The sequence below is a fragment of the Myxocyprinus asiaticus genome, chromosome 9 (assembly GCF_019703515.2).
Source record: "Myxocyprinus asiaticus isolate MX2 ecotype Aquarium Trade chromosome 9, UBuf_Myxa_2, whole genome shotgun sequence".
Lineage (NCBI taxonomy): Eukaryota > Metazoa > Chordata > Actinopteri > Cypriniformes > Catostomidae > Myxocyprinus > Myxocyprinus asiaticus.
This window is the reverse complement of record NC_059352.1, coordinates 44540929-44560606: the sequence shown is the minus strand read 5'-3', so window position 1 is coordinate 44560606 and position 19678 is coordinate 44540929. Positions and strand designations below refer to the sequence as shown.

The 19678-nt window shown below is 36.7% G+C and overlaps 1 protein-coding gene across 2 annotated transcripts in view; it reads left to right on the top strand.

Annotated features, from left to right (window-relative positions):
• The first annotated feature begins 2322 nt into the window (after positions 1-2322).
• myh10 (myosin, heavy chain 10, non-muscle) overlaps positions 2323-19678 on the top strand; it is an 85544-nt gene continuing 68188 nt past the window's right edge. For both annotated transcript variants that reach the window (XM_051707834.1, XM_051707833.1), the window contains exons 1-3: positions 2323-2492; positions 4160-4534; positions 11418-11574. In XM_051707834.1, coding sequence (XP_051563794.1) covers positions 4181-4534; positions 11418-11574 — 511 coding nt within the window. In that variant the 5' untranslated portion in view covers positions 2323-2492; positions 4160-4180. The remainder of the gene's footprint in view (positions 2493-4159; positions 4535-11417; positions 11575-19678) is intronic.

Below are 19678 nucleotides of genomic sequence, written 5' to 3'. Positions count from 1 at the left end.
CCTAGATATTACAATCCCTGATAAAGTTCATTCAAATCCGAAGACTTATTTACTGAAGCAACATGGTATTTAAATCGACAAAGACTGGATACTACAATCGATATAAAATGCCCGCAACCACAAACGTGGTATGTGATTGGTCTATCTTCATTGAGCTGTGAAAAGTGACTAGTAGGCAGGTAACATTTTGGATTTAGGTAGCAATTAAAATGTCAAATTGCAGTTTTTTTTTCTTCTAATCAGGACCGTATTCAGAGAAGCGCCATATTACATTTTTGACGATAATAAAACGAGTCTGTGAGGTATAGACTTGTGCTCAGGGTTGGGAGGGTTACTTTTGAAATGTATTCCACTACAGATTACAGAATACATGCTGTAAAATGTAATTTGTAATGTATTCCGTTAGATTACTCGAGGTCAGTAACGTATTCTAAATACCTTGGATTACTTCTTCAGCACTGGTAGATTTTTTACTATAAAATATCGGCCAGTACAGTCAGACAAAATACACGTTAAAAATACATTCTCTGAAAAAAGCTTAAATATCTGATGCAGTGTTGCTTCTAAAACAAGATAAAGAAAATTGATATTGTTTTAAGGATTTTTTGACATTTTTACAGAAAAATAATGCAAAAATTCTCGTTAAGAATAAGATTTGTGCCCTAAAATCAAAGGTCTTGCTAGAGAGAAAACAAATATGATCGTATGTTTATTTTCTTGATAAAAAAATAAGCGAGTCTGGTAATAGGTGCATGTAAAATGTCTAAAAATAGCATTTTAGCTTAGCACGAAGCTAAACGTTCACATGACAATTTACACAAGGTTTATTTTTATTTCTGCTGCTCCAAACTTCTCTGTCTGCTCGTAAGAATGTAACACATCTTAAGAAAGTGTTTCACTGCTGTTCAAGCGCTCTTTGGATCGCATCATTTATATTCATAAATGTTTTCCATCTGAATAGACTAAATATTAAATGAAACAAATGACAATAAAATGCAAAGTAATCTCTTCAGTAATCAAAATACTTTTTGAATGTAACTGTATTCTGATAACCAATGATTTAATTTGTAACTGTAGTGGAATACAGTAACAAAAATTTTGTATTTTGAATATGTAATCCCGTTACATGTATTCCGTTACTCCCCAACCCAAAAAATTGTGCAGTTGTTTATACTGGTCAGTGTTGGGTAAGTTACTTAAACAAGTAATCAACCATAAGTTACTAACTACTTCTCTAAAATTTTAATCATATTATTTTACTTATTACTTAAGTGAAAAAGTAATCACATTACTAATTATTTTACTTTCTAAAACACTGGTCACAAACATTTTGTTTTTCCACTGAACAAATTCAAAATGTGTATTTTCTCCTTGTTCATTGTCACACACCCTTCAGCTGTCACAGAAAAGCAAACAGATGTACATATGAACATATGAATTCACATTTTAATTGTATTAAACAAATATTTTTATAGAAATATTTGTAACCCAAGTAATGTACTTAAAAGTAATTACTTTCATTGAAAGTCCGTAACAGTAATCTGATAACAAGAATTTACAATGTAATGTATTACACTACTTTTTAATCCCTTAAAGTAATTAGATTACAATAACTAATTAGTTTGTAGTCCAATTACTCCCAACACTGATATTGGTGCTGGAAACTTTAAAAAAAAAATTTTTCCAGTAGTTTCAAGTATTTCATATTTTAATTTTATTTGAATTATATATGTATTCTTTGTACCTTTATTTTGTTTTGTATATTATTATCTCCCCACTGGCACCTTTTTTCTCTTTTTTTTCCCTTCCTTTTATTATTATTATTTTGTGCTTTAAAAGTAGTTTTATACATATCTTGCAGTTACAGCATAATGTTTAATATTTATAATTATACAAAAATATATACTGTTGATGTTTTTGAATAAAAAATAGAGTTAATGTTTATATTAAAAAAGTTGCATTTGCCATAAATGAGTTTTAGATTTTTATTTAATTAATTTCAATAAATTTTTTTTTTTTTTTTTTTTTTATAATTACAAGAAAAAAAAAGTATACAGCGTCTGATAATGTTCTTTAGAAATGCCAGATATTTTACGCTCGTTGCCATTCTACCAATTTATTTTTATTGATCCAACTCACGCTTGCTGCTAGAAGAAAGCTTGCATGAACAATCATTTTTTGTTGGTGGAGTGTGATGTTCACAAACCAATAGCCTGTGGTCAAGGCCCGTTACAATCCAATCCCCATTCCAAAAGGGACCAGGTGGGTGTGACCGGAGGAGGACTGAGAGGCGGGCGCAGAAAGAGTGCGGTGCTGAGTTCGGTTGAGGAGTTCATAGAAGCGGGGCTGCGGACGGTGGCATCAGCGCAAAGGGGAGAAATAACAGAATATTTGGCCGACTTTCAAAATAACTGGATTATAAAAGCTGGACGCGCTGGATAGCAACTCATTATTCTCTTCGTGCACGTAGGTCTCATCGCTGACTGCCCGTGGTAAGTTCACGCGTCTGTTCAATTTGGTCCCGTTTTTATCGTTGTCGTATAACGGATTATTTTTCGCATTACTTTTCAAGCGACGAGGAGAGCTCGCGCGCTAAACCACGTTAGCTAGTTTCAACAGATTGATATATTTCCAAATAATATAATTGGTACCCCTGGGAAGCCCAGAGCGCTATATGTCGTCAAATGCACTTATAAAACGTTTGTTCGCTTCGGCAGGCCGTCTAACGGGAGGTGATGATGGTGAAGAGGAGGCGCGTGCAACACCCGGTTTGCAGGCGCGAGGAATGAGCACGCGCTAGGCGGCTAACTAACGGACGCAAAAACTTATGCGAATTTACCGCAGTTTACGTTAACATAGTCGCCTGTTTGATAGCCTTGTCAGTGTAACATATTTCGTAGTCATTTTAAGATATATGGGATTTAAGGGGGCCTTTTGATGGTTGTGAGGGAGTTTATCATTGAATGAATGTTTGAAGGACTTCAGTTTACCGTTGATTCATCACTCTTATAACGGCACTCGACAGTGTCTGTACAGGCATGATGACCCAATTTTCCCCCCGCTTGTCTTATTTTTAGGACTCTTAGTCCATCAGGTCAGAGTAGAGGGACGACCATCTGTCTCATGTTTTTATTGGGTTGTTTCTTTTAGTTAATGCGACCAACATTAGTGTGAAATCCCACTGGAGGTCAAGTGGTGATGAGATATATGTATAATCTGATGTGTTCAGGAAGATATCAACTTGGTTCAGCTGTTTATTCTGCGGATGCAGTATTTATATGAAGCATATTATAGAGAGCTTCTGTGATATGTAATGTATGGATTATAAATATTAATGCCATTGTATCCTAAAGGGATAGTTCACCCAAAAATTCTTTCATCATATACTCACCCTCATGCCATCCCAGATGTGCATGACTTAGTTTCTTCTGCTGAACACAAAGATTTTTAGAAGAATATCTCAGCTCTGTAGGTCCTTACAATACAAGTGAATGGTGGCCAGAACTTTGAAGGTCCTAAAAGCATATAAAGCCAGCATAAAAGTAATCCGTAAGACTCCAGTGGTTAAATCCATGTCTTCTGAAGTGATATGGTAGAAGCAGATCAATATTTAAGTCCTGTTTTTGCTATAACTCTCCACGATTACTTTCACATTCTTCTTTTGTTTTTGGCGAATCACATTCTTCCATATCGCCACCTACTGCGCAGGGAGGAGAATTTATAGTAAAAAAGGATTTAAAAATTGAACTGTTTTTTCATCCACACCTATCATAGTACAATCTGAAGATATGGATTTAACGATTGTAGTCTTATGGATTACTTTTATGTTGCCTTTAGATGCTTTTCGGACCTTCAAAGTTCTAGCCACCACTCACTTGCATTGTATGGACATACAGAGCTGAGATATTCTTCTAAAGATCTTTGTTTGTGTTCTGCAGAAGAAAGAAAGTCAAACACATTTGGTATGGCATGAGAGTGAGTAAATGATGAGAGAATGTACTTGAAAGTGTCTTTAGCTGTATTCATGTAAAACAATTAAATGTTTGACCCTTTATTCTCCAATGGCGAGGCTATGTCATATTGGATAAATCTGTGCTCTTGCCTCACTAACTCCCTCTGACTCTTTTTTTTTTTTTTTTTTTTTTTTTTTTTTTTTCAGGTGGCCTATTTTTAGTTCCTCATGCCGGAGATGGCACAGCGGAGTGGGCAAGAGGACCCCGAGCGGTACCTCTTTGTGGATCGGGCAGTGGTCTACAACCCAGCTTCCCAGGCTGACTGGACGGCCAAAAAGCTGGTTTGGGTGCCTTCTGAGCGGCATGGGTTCGAGGCTGCCAGCATCCGAGAAGAACGTGGAGAGGAGGTTCTCGTAGAGCTGGCTGAAAATGGCAAGAAGGCCCTGGTGAACAAGGATGACATCCAGAAAATGAACCCACCCAAGTTCAGCAAGGTGGAGGATATGGCAGAACTCACCTGCCTGAATGAAGCCTCTGTGTTACACAACCTGAAGGATCGTTACTACTCTGGGCTCATATACGTAAGTATGATATCATCTGAAAACACTTTATGCTTGAGCATGCTGATTAGCCTGACATAGCAACACTTGTTCAACCAGTGGTCTACTTTCCGACCAATGATCGACCAGTATAAGTGTTCTGGAAATCATCACGTTATTTTTGCAATTCCGTTTGGAGACGTTAGCTGCACAGAAATTACACACTTAAGCTTTGTTGAAGATGAGATTTCAATCAGCCTGTTTTGAGAATTTGTATACAATTAATGTGTTTTCAATTTGCTGTGCATAGTACCATGGTTATTTTTATTCTTACTGGTTCAACAACAGCGGATGTCTCCTCCTTTTGATCTTGACCCATTTTATAGCATGTACTAAGACAAACTGGGGGACTTCTATAACTCTAGAGAGAGAGAGTGTTAGGCAAGCTGTTTGGTGTTGTAGCTCCATCTTTCCTTGGTCTCCCCCACTGCACAAGTGCTGCAATGAGATCATTATGGCATCTCAGTGAGAGGGGCCACTTGTCTTCGCACTGTCTCTCTGAAGAGGATATTGGTAAATAGGGATGGAAATGTTATGGAATTTAACGGTTCTAAATCTGATTTCTTAAGGGTTCCATTAATGATTCTTATTTATGAGGAAGAAATATTTGGAAATAAAAAATTCAGTATTTACTGCCCTCAGCAGTCTGTTGTCAAACGAAGAGATCATTTCACATTTCATCAAAGCAGATATATAAAATGAGCTCAATTTAATACAATTCTTGCAAAAAGGCGTGGTTCCACCAAATTTCTAATGACTTTTCAAAGACATTATAGAGGCATAAATGCAATCCAATAATTGGTTCTGTTGTAACTATTAGGGATGCACAGTATATCAGCTGCAGATATATTATTGGCCGATATCCAGCAAAATCTAAATATTATAATCATATTAGTATATTATAATCAATTTGGATAAAAATTCAAATTGTATTTCCTGTATTTTATAAAATGTATTTATTAAAAAACAAATGACTGGATAACACTTTACAAAAAGGTTTTATTTGCTAATATTAGTTAACAACATTATTTAACATGAACTAATAATGAACAATACTTTTACTGCATTTATTAATCTTGGTTAATGTTAATTTCAACATATAGTTACAATGCATTTTTAAAATCAAAGATTTTATATGTTAATAATAGTTAATGTACTATCAACTAACTTTAAATAACAATGAATAATTGTATTTTTATTAACTAACATTTAACAAAGTTTAATAAATGCTGTAAAAAATATATTGCTCATTGTTAGTTCATGATACTTAATGCATTAACTAATGTAAACAAATGTAAACAAAGGTTTAAAATATAAATCTTACAATATAATATGTTTACAATGGAGATATATGTGTATGTGTGTGTATGTATGTGTGTGTATATATATATATATATATATATATATATATATATATATAAAATGTATGTATGTATGTGGTTTATTTTTGATCATCTAAGCATCTGGAACCTTTTGAAAATGAACCGTTGTTTTACTTCAAGGTGCTGTCGGAAATCAAACTAAACTAATTTAAGTTATGATGTTCTAACTGTACCCATGAATAGTCTCTTAATAATTTAAGTAAACTTTTGGAAAATATCTGATTTCAAACCAGGCCAGTTTGTTACCTAATATAAAACATTATTAGAACAGAATGTACATGTATATTAAACAAGGAATACTTTATCCACAGTTAGTTCATAATTCTTGAAGGTCCAGACTTTTATAGTCCTTTATTAACATTGTACTTGCCCTTATGTTTACCATAGTTCTTTCATTGTTTAACAGTGGCATTTTTTTAAATAATATATATATAGGCTAATAAATAACCATGGGTAAGACCATGGATGGCTCCTTATTACTGTGGTTTGGTCAGTGAAGCTAGTCTAAAAACAAATGAAAGCATTACAATTTAATAAAAATAATTCTAGTAATATTATAGTATTTTTTATTTTTTTTTTAATGAAATATAATAGCCTTAACACATCTGGAAACTTTAGTTTTTGTGGTCTGCACTGCAATATCATGGGAAGCCTGGTTGACTCGTGTGAAGGATCTGCTCAGCTCTATCCTGTCTAACAAGGGAGGCCTGGCTGACACGCAAGCACCTTTTTGCTCCAGAGACAAGATAATGCAGAGCTGATCACAGGACACACATGAATCCATGCTTCAACTGCCACGTGCAGATGTGCGTTTCAGATAAGATGCATATTTAGTGTTTAAAGATGAATATCGCTTGATAAATTTGCTTCGCCATCCCAAAGTGTTACATAGGAGGCTGCCGCAAAAATGTAAAACCCTGCTAACGTTTATTAAACAGCACAGTGTAATCAAAATCACAGATTGTACTCTTTTTCTGTTGCAGTTGTACTCTTGTTCACTGCTTGGTTGCTCAGTGAACATTAACGGAGACTTATGGTAAAGACATACTCTTTTGCGAGATGGAAAAACGTAATGGAAAAACATTTATACATTATAAAATATAATGTAAGTTATGCGCTGGAGAGGAGCAACTCTCAAGTGCATCAAACAGCACAAACACTCTGTCAGTGCACCTGACGGCAACCGGCTCACGTTAAACTGTATGCTTTTAAAGTGTTTAACACGAAGTGCTCCCATGCGCTGAACAACTTGTCTCCGCCATTTTATAAACGAGTTTGCAAACACATTTCCACTACTCTAACGTTACTGATGGACTTTCGATGTGCACATTGCACATATCCAACTAATCGATGATGAAATTCATTGTTGATCAATTTCATTATCAATTTTATCAATTAGTTGTTGTTGCACTAGTTTAGAGAGGACTACTCTCTCAAACTCCCATAGCTGTGTTTAACATGGTTGGGCTAGATTGTAAGGCTAGTTCCCATCATTTAAGTGGCCTTTTTTTGTTTAAGCCTCTGTTCCATGTGGCTGCTGTGCTCCCTCCCGATAGACTATAGTAATTAGCTGTAGAGGCCCATGCTTGGCCTAGTAAAAGCTGAAGCTTTATAACAGGGCCCTTGTCTTTGGCAAGATGTCAAGATGCAGACTGCCTGTTGATAACACCCGCATAACTCGGTATTCCCCTTCTTGGTCTCCAAATTTTCCAGTTTTCTTTTTACTGTTGGCTAATGCTTGTGTTTAAAAGAAATATAGGCAGTTTTAAAACCGAGTGAATGCATAATGTTATGTATTTATCTAAGTATTATATATACTCTACTGTGCGTGGATGGTGCCCAAACCTCAGGCTGGTGTTTGGTATGTGCACTCATATCTGCTGTGTGGGCAGAGATGTGGAGTTGCTGCATTCCTCTCTGCTCTCCCACGCCCCTGTGTTCTTGAATGGCATGAGAGGAGATGACAGACAAGTTACAGGACTTTTAAAAAAAAAAAAAAAATGTATGGGTGATTTAACATTGATATTTCAGTACGTAATACTCTAATAATCTGGAAAATATGTAGTTATTATTTTAGCCCACATCATAACTTGTAAGCATTGCAAAGTGGAGATGTTGAGATCTTTGTTTATTCGTTTAAACTGATGCCATTTTCATGATGAAGACCTCACCTTTCATAAGAGTGGTGGGGAACAATCAATTGATATTTCTTCTTCATTGGGTTTCAGGGATTTTGACAGAATTTATAAAAATAGGTCAAAATAGGTGTAAACCCATTTGGTGTTCTGTTTTTGTGTTCGAATTCTGCCAGGAAAGGAAGTTTTATAATATCTTGATTAGGGATGTCAAATGTGCCGGTACTTCGGTACCAAGTCGATACTTAAATAAAAAAGATGTCACGATACAAGTGTTTATGCAGTACTGGTTGTACCGTGCACCGACTTAATTCAATACTTGCACGATACCCGCACACTAATTTAAAAACACTTGAGGAAACCACTTGAAATGTATTATTTACATTAATATTTTAGTTTTAAAATTGGCTAAAAAAGTGTTTTCAATAGCATATTATCTGTTTTTGCTGTGGTATTGAAATTGGTATTGAGAATCGTGAAATTTAACTGGTATTGGTACTGACTAGGGGTGGGTAAAAATATATATTTCCCGATGCATCTTGATCTTCATTTGAACAATCTCAATATCGATTCTTAAATCCCCAAGATCGATCTTTTACTCTATGCGCAACCCTCTATTTCGCGCTTTACGACTAAAAATGTATATTTTTGGCAGTTGGCTGGTAAATTAGATTTCGCTCACCATTGATTGAAGTGTGTTGTATAGTGGTGGAGTATTCAGCTACGAGATCCTTTCACTGCGTGTTGAAAGTAAAAGATGTTTTGTGTGTGTCCAGTAGGGGCGTAAATTAGCAGTTTCATCACGATACAATCTTATATTGATTCCCTTAGCCAGCGATCTGATGTTTGGCAATACCTCAAAGTCTGCTGCGATACGATTTTGATTTGATTCAGGGGTCTGCGATCGATATTACGATATTATGTGCCTATTTTACATAACCAATTATATATTTTTAATCTCATAAATGCGACCAAAAATAATTTGCGACAATTCAAAATCTATTCGCCATTGGCAACAGTCAGGTTGCGTGCATTCATATGTGGTTTCGTCAGATATCATCTTGTGAGTTATTGAATACATCTTTAGAGCGTGCATCAATGTGTCTCATGTCGTTTTCACCTGTTCTGTTGTGATGATGAGCTCGCTGCACCGCACGCAACAACAAATCCAGCGCAAGAGAGTTGTGAACAAATGACTCTTTTGAACCGGGACTTTTTCATGAATCACCCTTAAAGAACTGAGGTTTTGAGCTCAGGTTAGCAGTTTGAATCAGATTCAATTTCTCAGCGAATCAACCACCAGTGAGTTCACAACTGAGAGTGCAGATAATTCAAAATAAGAGTACCATGTGTATTTTGGGTTTCTTTGTAATTAAAAGTCCTGCATTATGTACCACTTTTTTCTTCTGGTAATTATTGATTGGGATTGGAGTAGGGCTGGGTGATAAGTAAAAAAATTTTTAGGGGGCCTGGGTAGCTCAGTGGTAAAATACGCTGGCTACCACCCCTGGAGTTCGCTAGTTCGAATCCCAGGGCGTGCTGAGTGACTCCAGCCAGGTCTCCTAAGCAGCCAAATTGGCTCGGTTGCTAGGGAGGGTAGAGTCACATGGGGTAACCTCCTCATGGTCGCTATAATGTGGTTTGTTCTCGGTGGGGCGCATGGTGAATTGAGCGTGGTTGCCGCGGTGGATGGCGTGAAGCCTCCACACGCGCTATGTCTCCGTGGCAACGCGCTCAACAAGCCACGTGATGCGCGGGTTGACTGTCTCAGACGCGGAGGCAACTGGGATTCGTCCTCCGCCACCCGGACTGAGGCGAATCACTATGCGACCACGAGGACTTAGAGCGCATTGGGAATTGGGCATTCCAAATTGGGAGAAAAAGGGGAGAAAAAAAAATATATATATTTTAGCGATAAATGCCTTTTACGATTACAACGTCAACCCACCTGCCGAGGGTCAGTGAATTTTGATTATGATTTTACTTTAAAAATGCAATTCATATCTTGAAAAACAAAAAACTTAAGACATTTCTAAATTCAAATTGCACTTTAAACTAAATGAAAAAAGCATTAAAATAATGAAGTAATCAAAAATCTTATTTAACCACCTCCCCAAATCCAAACATTTAACATTTCCAACGGCTCTATTTGCCATCACACAAGTATCAGTCAATGACACAAGATGGAAAATTACTGATAGCCTACTGATTAAGAAATAAAGACAATTATAATTGTAAAGACAATGATAATCAAAATAAATGAGCCTAATAAATTCCCTTGTGTTCCCAAAAGAATGCTGCCAAATGTGTGTTCTTATCGAATTTGTGTTTGTATTGCGTTTTGGTTTAATCACTGTCATCTTTGTTTCTTTAATACAAAGATATCCATCACTGAACCTTCAGTTGCATTCACAATGCATTATAACCGCGTGGAAATAAAGTGAACTAAAGTCACAGCACCTCCTGAGATGATCAGAGATAATTTGCAGTAGGGGTGGGCGATATGACCAAAATCTTATATCATGATATGAGTCATTTTATATCACGATAACGATATATATCACGATTTAGTTTTTTTTTTTTCTGGAAAACCAATAAAAATCAGTTAACATAATAAATAATGATATGGTAATGCCTATATTTGGAAAATCTAATCAGTGAAATAAATACTTTTTAAATGAAAACTATTCCTCTTATTCTCTTTATTTAGAACTTGACAAACAAAGTTAAAAATAAATGTTAAATCATACCGCTCAGGAAGGAGACGCATTCCGTCTCCTAGAGATGAACGTAGTTTGGTGCGAAAAGTGTAAATCAATCCCAGAACAACAGCAAAGGACCTTGTGAAGATGCTGGAGGAAACGCATAGATAAGTATCTATATCCACAGTAAAACGAGTCCTATTTCGACATAACCTGAAAGGCTGCTCAGCAAGGAAGAAGCCACTGCTCCAAAACCGCCATAAAGTGTTTCCAGCAATTTATTGTGAGAGAGACTCACTGCAGGACTTCTGCACTGGCAGTAAAAGCACGCCATCAGTGCTCAAAAGGAATACAAGCATCATCCACTCTTTTTGAATGTGCTTTGAAGGAAATGTCTATATTATCATTATTATAAAGCAATTTGTCTGCCTAGTGATGCAGCTGATTATCTAGTACCTTTCATGAATGGCCAGCTCTCGGCTGGAGACGGTGTAGTGAAGTTCTATGCAGTCATGCAAATATAAGGGTTCATAATTAAATGCTTATTTGCTCTGAATGTACCTGGAGATATGCTTGATTTTCCTTTTGCTGTTAAAAATGTAAACTTTATTTTTTCCTTTCTGTTTGTGTTCCTGTGTCTCTGCAGACATACTCAGGGCTCTTCTGCGTGGTCATAAACCCATACAAAAACCTCCCCATATACTCTGAGAACATCATTGAGATGTATAGGGGCAAGAAGAGGCACGAAATGCCACCTCATATATATGCCATTTCTGAATCTGCCTACAGATGCATGCTTCAAGGTAAGACCATAAATATCAAATATTCCATCTGTTAGATTGTGTTACAGAAATAATGGTTTTGGCTGAAAAGTTGTGGATTTCCATGTGAAATGAAAAGGGTGTATTATAGTGCGGGTGTGTTATGGTTCAGAACTTGCTGTTTAAATTAACAACAAGGGAGAGCTGATTAATAATAGAAGTCTTGCAAAAGTTGTATTTATATCCTCACAAAAATTAGAAATCCCTTTGTTCAATTAAGGCATTTCCTCCTCTTTTGTCCTTTTAAGCAATTCAAGATTCTTACTTTTCACCAGAATTTCAATCATTTTTTTTTTTACTTGCAGTTCCAGCCAATTTTTTCTTTTATTGGCTGTAATTTGTGTTTCATAGTATCATCATGTAGAAAGGAGAGATGTAACAGTCATTATTTCCAGCAGAATCTATTTTACTTTGTTTTTCCATCCCAAGAGATAAATGAATTTTCTCTGCCACATCTGGTACGCTTGGATAAGCCCAGAGAATGGAAAGAAAAAGGGGCTGTTTTTTTTCCCGTGTTTCTCTGCGGTGGGCTTGAGTTTTCCCTGCCCAAGCTATAAAGCAGTATATATCAGACCTGCTGTTCTTCAGCTACCGTTAAACTACTCTAGTCTACACTGTCACTCAAGGTACTTACCAAGCAATCTGGAAATATTTACACATTTTTAGGCATGTTGATCTTAAAAGTGTGCCATCAAAATGCACATAAGACCTTTGCTCTGGGAGCATGTAATATTGATCAATCACATAATCTCTTTAGCCCTGGAATAACAGTGTTGCTGTTTCTGCATGTGTTGGCTAATCAGGCCATTATAAACAACACCTTGCATTAACATGCATTTTCCGTGATCGGATCGGTATCAGATAGCACTTGAACACATTAAATGACAGGTATAAATCATCCAAGACGCATTGTGATTGGATCGTGATCAGATCACTAAAACCACATTCAGAGGTGGTCAGGGATAGATTCTGACCACATTCAAAGAAGGTTTAAATGCAAATGCATTTTTGTTATCCAGAAACAACTACATAAGTAATTACTTACGCGATGAGGTTACGCTACAGTCATTGGTTTTTAAAGTGCTGTGTTGTGGGTTCTTGCGTTTTTGTGTTAATTCTGCCATCGCAATGTGAAAACACAACATACCCTCTCATCTTGGAATCTTGTCACCTGAACGATGAACAATATCCCATGAATTATTCCATTGGAATACACATGGAATATATTGTCTCTCTCCTTAAATCCCCACCCACTCATGTGAAACCAGGCTTCACTTGTGCGTTTCACATGAGAAGCATATTTAGCACTTACAAAGCACCGAATGCGGGATAGATACCATTAAATTTGCATGGACAACCCTAAATTTAGATTTGGCGGCTGCCAAAAAATGTTCAATGAAGGAAAAACCCTGACTGTTAAAGTGGAAAGCATTAAAATTTGCTAAAAGATGGAGAATGCTCAGTTACCACAGCCACTAGCTTGGTTTCCATCCACGTATTTGTATGCGCATTTTGGGATATCGCATAAAAACTGCGAGATGGAAACACCTAGATGCGAATAAAATCTCCAAAATTTGCATAAAAAACCATATACACTCACTTGAGGTGGATACATGTTTTTTTTTTTTATTCGATCAGAAGAAACTGATAGAAATGCATTTACAGAATAAACTTCTATTGAATATATTAAGAACACAAGATGTGCATCAAAAAAGTCATGTGACTGAATAATTCATTCATAACTGAACTAACCAGTGGACCAATAATCACATCTGAAATGTTGCTTTGGTCATCCTGAAATACAGATGTCCTGAAAATCCCAAGCCTGCAAAGAGTTTGCAGAGAGATTAATTCGAATACAAACTTGAACGGTGCTGAAGAACAGGTTTATTGATGCTTTTGAAAAATATTTTATAGATCCGCTCTGCAAAGACATAAGGAGGAATGCACACACATAGTGCTCCCAGAACATGGGACAAGTTCTTCCAGAGTATTTTGTCTGTGTGCTCCGCAAGTGTTTTATTAATAGAAGAAGCACAGTGGCTACAATTTCTCCGGAAGTGACAATTTTGTTCTTTTAAACACATGGGATGGAAACGTGGCTTTATTGTTTTTGCGATAATATGTTTTTTCACATATATTATATTTCCAACTTGGATGGAAACATAGCTACTTGTGTACTATGTAGCGTTTCCCATTTTGGATCTCTATCCAATCACAGTGGAGACTTATTTGACTGCAAGGTGTAGCCTAAATGCAATCCAGCTAAAGAATATCCCAATACTATCCTTATATGAAATGCATGTTAATGCAAGGTGTAAATGGAGCCTCTGTTCTTCGTCATGTATCACTGGCAGTGAATACTAAGCCTCTGCCCATCACAGCAGGAGATCATTCAAAATAACCACATTGCTCCTTATCCCAGACAAATGGAGCTTTTTCAGACCACTTCCTTTTGTGTGTTTTCTTACTGGGTCTCTTCTCAATGAGGTGGACATGATGGAGTGATAGTAAAAAAAGATTGGGAGATTTAGGCTAATGGCATGATTCGCTCAACCCATGATTTTTCCTACTTTCTACTGTTGTCATAATCTTTAAGTCATGTCTCTGTAAATCTGGGGCAGTTGGATATTGGCGTTGGCAACTGTGTCACAGATTAAGATGTGGAGTCCAGCAGAAAAGTCTGTATTCTCAAAGTAGATATATTGGTGAATGGAGTTTATCAACAAACTTGGACGTCAAACTGAAATAGTCCAGCATTTGGCATTAATGCAATGTTTAATTCTCAACCAAAGCTGTCTCTCTGGCACAGAGGAAGGACAGGCCAGTTGTCCTGATCTTTCAGAGGCCAGGGAACCAGAGCCGTCCCATGCTGGGGAGGAGAGGCTGACCTTCATTGTGGGGTACAATGACGCCTTTGTGTGGCGATGGTGGGGAGGGCAGTACAAGCTGTGACGTAGTATGTCTAATGTGGCTGGATACACAGATCCTGGTGTCTGCCTCTGGAGGAAACACCCCAAACAATGATGCACGTGCTGATATCCTTAGATCTACAGGGATTACATCAGTGGAACCAAGTTGTTAACTTTCCTCTTAGGATGTTTCCTTTCTTGATGGCTTCATTCCAGTTATTGTGCAAGCGCTTTTGTGGTTTCAATCACATTTATGGTTGGGGCCATTTTATTACTCTTTAAACAAAGCACCGTTTCCTAAACTGTCAATAACTTGATCAAAGGATGTGATCAAGTATGATGAGAGATTAGCTCTTTCTCAAGTAGCCTAGAGTATGTGTTACAAATTGTTTGGCACATTTCCTTGTGTTATTGCCATTTGTTGATCAGTTTAACATTTTAGTTGCTGATGGTAATTACTTGCCAGGCTGTCCACCAGATCCTCAGTCTGTTGTAGAGAGAGACAACAAATCAGTCAGGCTGATTAATCTGACAATATTTAGAAATTTGGACATTATCGGCATTATAACCATGTCCGCTTAACCAGCTAACAGAAGTGTTAGCTTCCATTTGCGTCAGTTTCAAAATCTTCCAACAGCTTTTGTTAATGGATAACAATTTCTGTTTTCAATTGCTTTCTGGCAATAAACAGCTTTTTGATGTCCATGTAAAAAAGTCAGTAGGCCTATATGTATAGGGCTTTGAAAAACCCCATATCCTGTTGACCATCAGTTTTTAGTTCAACAAACTTAATGATGTTCAGTCTAAACACATAATAAGAGAACGGTGATCAGTAAGAAGTTAGTTTCCTTAACAGATGTGCCAAACCTAATAGGTCAGATTGTTGAACAAACCACAGACGGGTATCTTGTAGGGGTGTAACGGTTCTCGGTAAAAAAAAGCGAACTGTACGGTTCGCCACCCACGGTTTGGTAAGCATTTGCACCGCGGTTCATCTCAAGTTTAATGATGCATCTGGATCATACAGTTTGGCGAAGAAAATAAAGCGGCAAATAGACATGCGCAGTTATAACCTCCACTAATGCAACTGTATCACTCTGAAGACACGATCTGCCTGTTTCACGTGGGTCAACTTTCTACAGAGAGAAGCTGTCCTATTAACTGTAAGTATGTTTAATCATTTGGTGACATCACAGTTCTGCAGGCGTTAGTGTGAAGTTGAAAATGGTAAGCTGAGAAAACAATACGCAATATAGAGAAGCCCCTGCATCATTCAAGTCTCCTGTCTGGGAACTTTTTCTTTTTGCAGTCAATCACAACAGTGATGGTCATAAAACCTTTACAAAGCTGGCACTGTTTGCAGACATTGCTTGATGCGTGTGCCATATCCTGGTACATAAATGCTTGATTAGTTATTTATGCCGACATCACCCGAGGATATATAGCATGCGCCGTGCACAGAGCCTCAGGTGAGCCGAAACTGCACACACACTCCCTTCCTTCTTTAAGGGAGTTCGGACAGACATATAACAATAACTAAAGTGCTTCGAGTGTTCTTTGCCAAAGTTATATTGCCCTACTCCGTTTATGAAGATGTGGGATTTCATCTCGTGTTGCGTTACGACATCCCTTCTAGCATCTGTTTTAACGGCAAGGTTTTTCCTTCTGTAGTGATGTACATGTTGAACATATGTTGTTGAGTATGAAATTCACTTTATGTTGATGTATGTAGCATAAATGCAGGTATTAAGTTAAATGTTGAGTTAGTAATTAGATAAATTTTTTATTTATTTTTTAGTTAAGGACACTAATGAAAATTAACCATGGTTTTATTCAGTAATACTTTAGTAGCCATATATACTGAACAAAAATATAAATGCAACATGCAACAATTTCAAAGATTTTACTGAGTTACAGTTCATTTAAGGAAATCAGTCAATTGAAATAAATTCATTAGGCCCTAATCTAATCTAATCAATGCGTATGGAAAATTTCTGGGATCTTTTATTTCAGCTCATGAAACATGGGACCGACCAACACTTTACATGTTGCGTTTATATTTTTGTTCAGTGTAGTAGCCATGATTTTACTATAGTAATATTGTAGTAGCCATGACTGAAGTAACAAAGACTGCTGTCACCATTGATTTCTTGGCAGAAATCATAGTTTTGATACAATTAACCATTGTTTTCCATATAGTAACCATGATTTTACTATAGTATTGGAACCATGACAGTAACCATGTTAATTTTGTGGTTACTATGTTTTTACCACAAATACCATGGTTAAACTATGGTTACTGTAGTAAAACCTTTGTAGTGAGGGCAAATCTCTTGAAGTGTTTGTTACCAAATAGAATAATTTTACTTTGGATTTGGCAGTAATATATATTTTTTCTGAACATAACAAATACCGAACCGTGATGCAAACTGAACCGTGAGAAATTTGAACTGTTACACCCCTAGTATCTTTAAGATATTTATCAAAGGGGAATATTAATTTGAGTACTTCTGACAAGCAGCTTTAATGGTTAAATGGTTAAACTCATACCAAGTTAAACTTTGTAACATCCCCTGACACACAAGATTACACAACCGCACACTCATTCACATCTGTCTTTAATTAGTATTCCAGAAACTTGCCATAATCTCCCATTCTGGTTGTTAACTGAACTCTGTTACCCAGGGCTAATTATAAAAACTTTGGAAGTGCTGAGGTTAACTTCAATAAATATTTCTGAAATGGCCAAGTCAGAACAGCTATGGAGTAAGGGCTGCAGCTAAAGATTATTTTGATAATCGATTAATCTAACGATTATTAGAATGATTATTCGACTATTCTGCGATTATTGTAATGATTAATCATTATCTCTTAACCGAATATTCAGCTTGTGCCCTGACTTAAAAGGTTGTTAAACGTGCTTACTAACAATAGAGGACGAAATCATCTTTTAAAAATAGCTCTAAATGACATTCACTGAATTAAAGGGGAAAAATACTTTTTATTAAGTTTAATTCAGTAAAGAAATTCACTGCAAAAAATCCCATTGTTATCAAGTGTTTTTGTCTTGTTTTCCATTTAAAATAGTCTAAAAATCCTCAAAACAAGATACATTTGCTTAAAGCAACATATAAGATATTTAGACTTGCTTTAAGAGAATGTATCTTAAATATAAGTGTATGTTGTATATAAGTGTATTTTTTCACTTGGTTATACTTCTGCGAGTGCAGTAAAATATACTTAAATTCAAGATCTATTCTCTAAAAGCAAGTCTAAATATCTTATATGCTTCTCAGGTGAATGCATCTTTTTTTAAAGGATTTTTAGATATTTTTAAATATTTGTGTTTTTAATATTATATTCAACCTTCTCAGATAACAATTTTTTCTTCTGCAGTATAGCTGCTAAAGAAAATGTATGTTGTTTTAAAGGAGTTTTAGATATTTATATAGGAAAACAAGCCAAAAAAAAAATCCAAAATATATTTTGTTGCTGTATGTAATGGGGCGAAGACTACCCTCTCTCACCTTTTTGTTCACTTCAATCCATCTTTAATTCCCAAAAAACAAACTCTCTCTTATTAATAAAGCTGCTTATTGTCAATTTTCTTCACGATAAGAAATGCACAGTGACATATATTATGATTCAATAAGTCGCAAGCCATCACGTTATAATCTAGCTGCATTAAGTGTGCGCACTCGAGAGATGAGCATCACCATGACAGAGTGTGCCTCACCCGGGTTAAGTTTCAGTCTCTCCCCCTTAGATCGGGACATTTGCACAACTCATAGAAGAGGCGCTCACTGCACAGAGAAATGCCAGTTTCGGAGTTTGTATTTATTTACAAGATCTGCTTCCGTAATATTTGAACTTTAATAAAGCTATAACACATGAAATATAACTGCATTAAAGATGTAACGCCGGGGTGTTTCCTTTAAAGACACTCAACACGCAAGTTTTTCCAGCGGAGTGGAAGCTCCACTTATTCCACAACGAGAGTGCTTCTGTATTTACTTATTTTGTATTTTTGCATTATAATACTTTGCTATCTACATCACCTGAAGCTGTTTGGAAAGTTTAGAGTGCATCTGGACTGTGAACTGTGTAATTCTTCCTCTCCTCAGTCAGGCGTGAACTGCAGTGCTGCTCTCGCGCATCATCATTAGAGTTTAATGTGATCTCATGTTACGTGAAATGAGATCAAACGACTAATTTAACAACTAAAATTTTGGCCGAATTTTTTTGTTGTCGATGTTGTTGATAACGTCAACTAATCGTTTCAGCTCTACTATGGAGACCCCTCTCTACTGAAACCCAGGAATGTCAGTGACACTGGTCTTTCTACATGACATACACCAATGAGCCACAACACTAAAACCAACTGCCTAATATTGTGTAGGTCCCCCTCGTGTCGCCAAAACAGTGCCAACCCGCATCTCAGAATAGCGTTCTGAGATGCTATTCTTCTCACCACAATTATACAGAGCGGTTATCTGAGTTACCGTAGACTTTGTCAGTTCGAACCAGTCTGGCCATTCTCTCTTGACCTCTCGCATCAACAATGCGTTTCCGTCCACAGAACTGCCGCTCGCTGGATGTTTTTTGTTTTTGGCACCATTCTGTGTAAATTCTAGAGACTGTTGTGCGTGAAAATCCCAGGAGATCAGCAGTTACAGAAATACTCAAACCAGCCCGTCTGGCACCAACAATCATGCCACGGTACAAATCACTGAGATCATATTTTTTCCCCATTCTGATGGTTTATGTGAACATTAATTGAAATTCCTGACCCTTATCTCATGATTTTATCCACTGCACTGCTGCCACACGATTGGCTGATTGGCTGATGAGAGAGGTAAACAGAAAATGGCCAGACTGGTTCAAACTGACAAAGTCTGCGGTAACTCAGATAACCACTCTGTACAATTGTAGTGAGAAGAATAGCATCTCAGAATGCCATTCTGAGATGCGGGTTGGTGCTGTTTTGGCGGCACGAGAGGGACCTACACAATATTAGGCAGGTGGTTTTAGTGTTGTGGCTGATCTGTGATAGAAGCTATGAAACCTAAACATTGTCACTGACAGGAAAATTATGTCTGAAACATATACATTACAAAATTTAAAACGGCAATCTTGCAGCCACATTTACCCAGTGCAGAGCCACGTTTAAATTT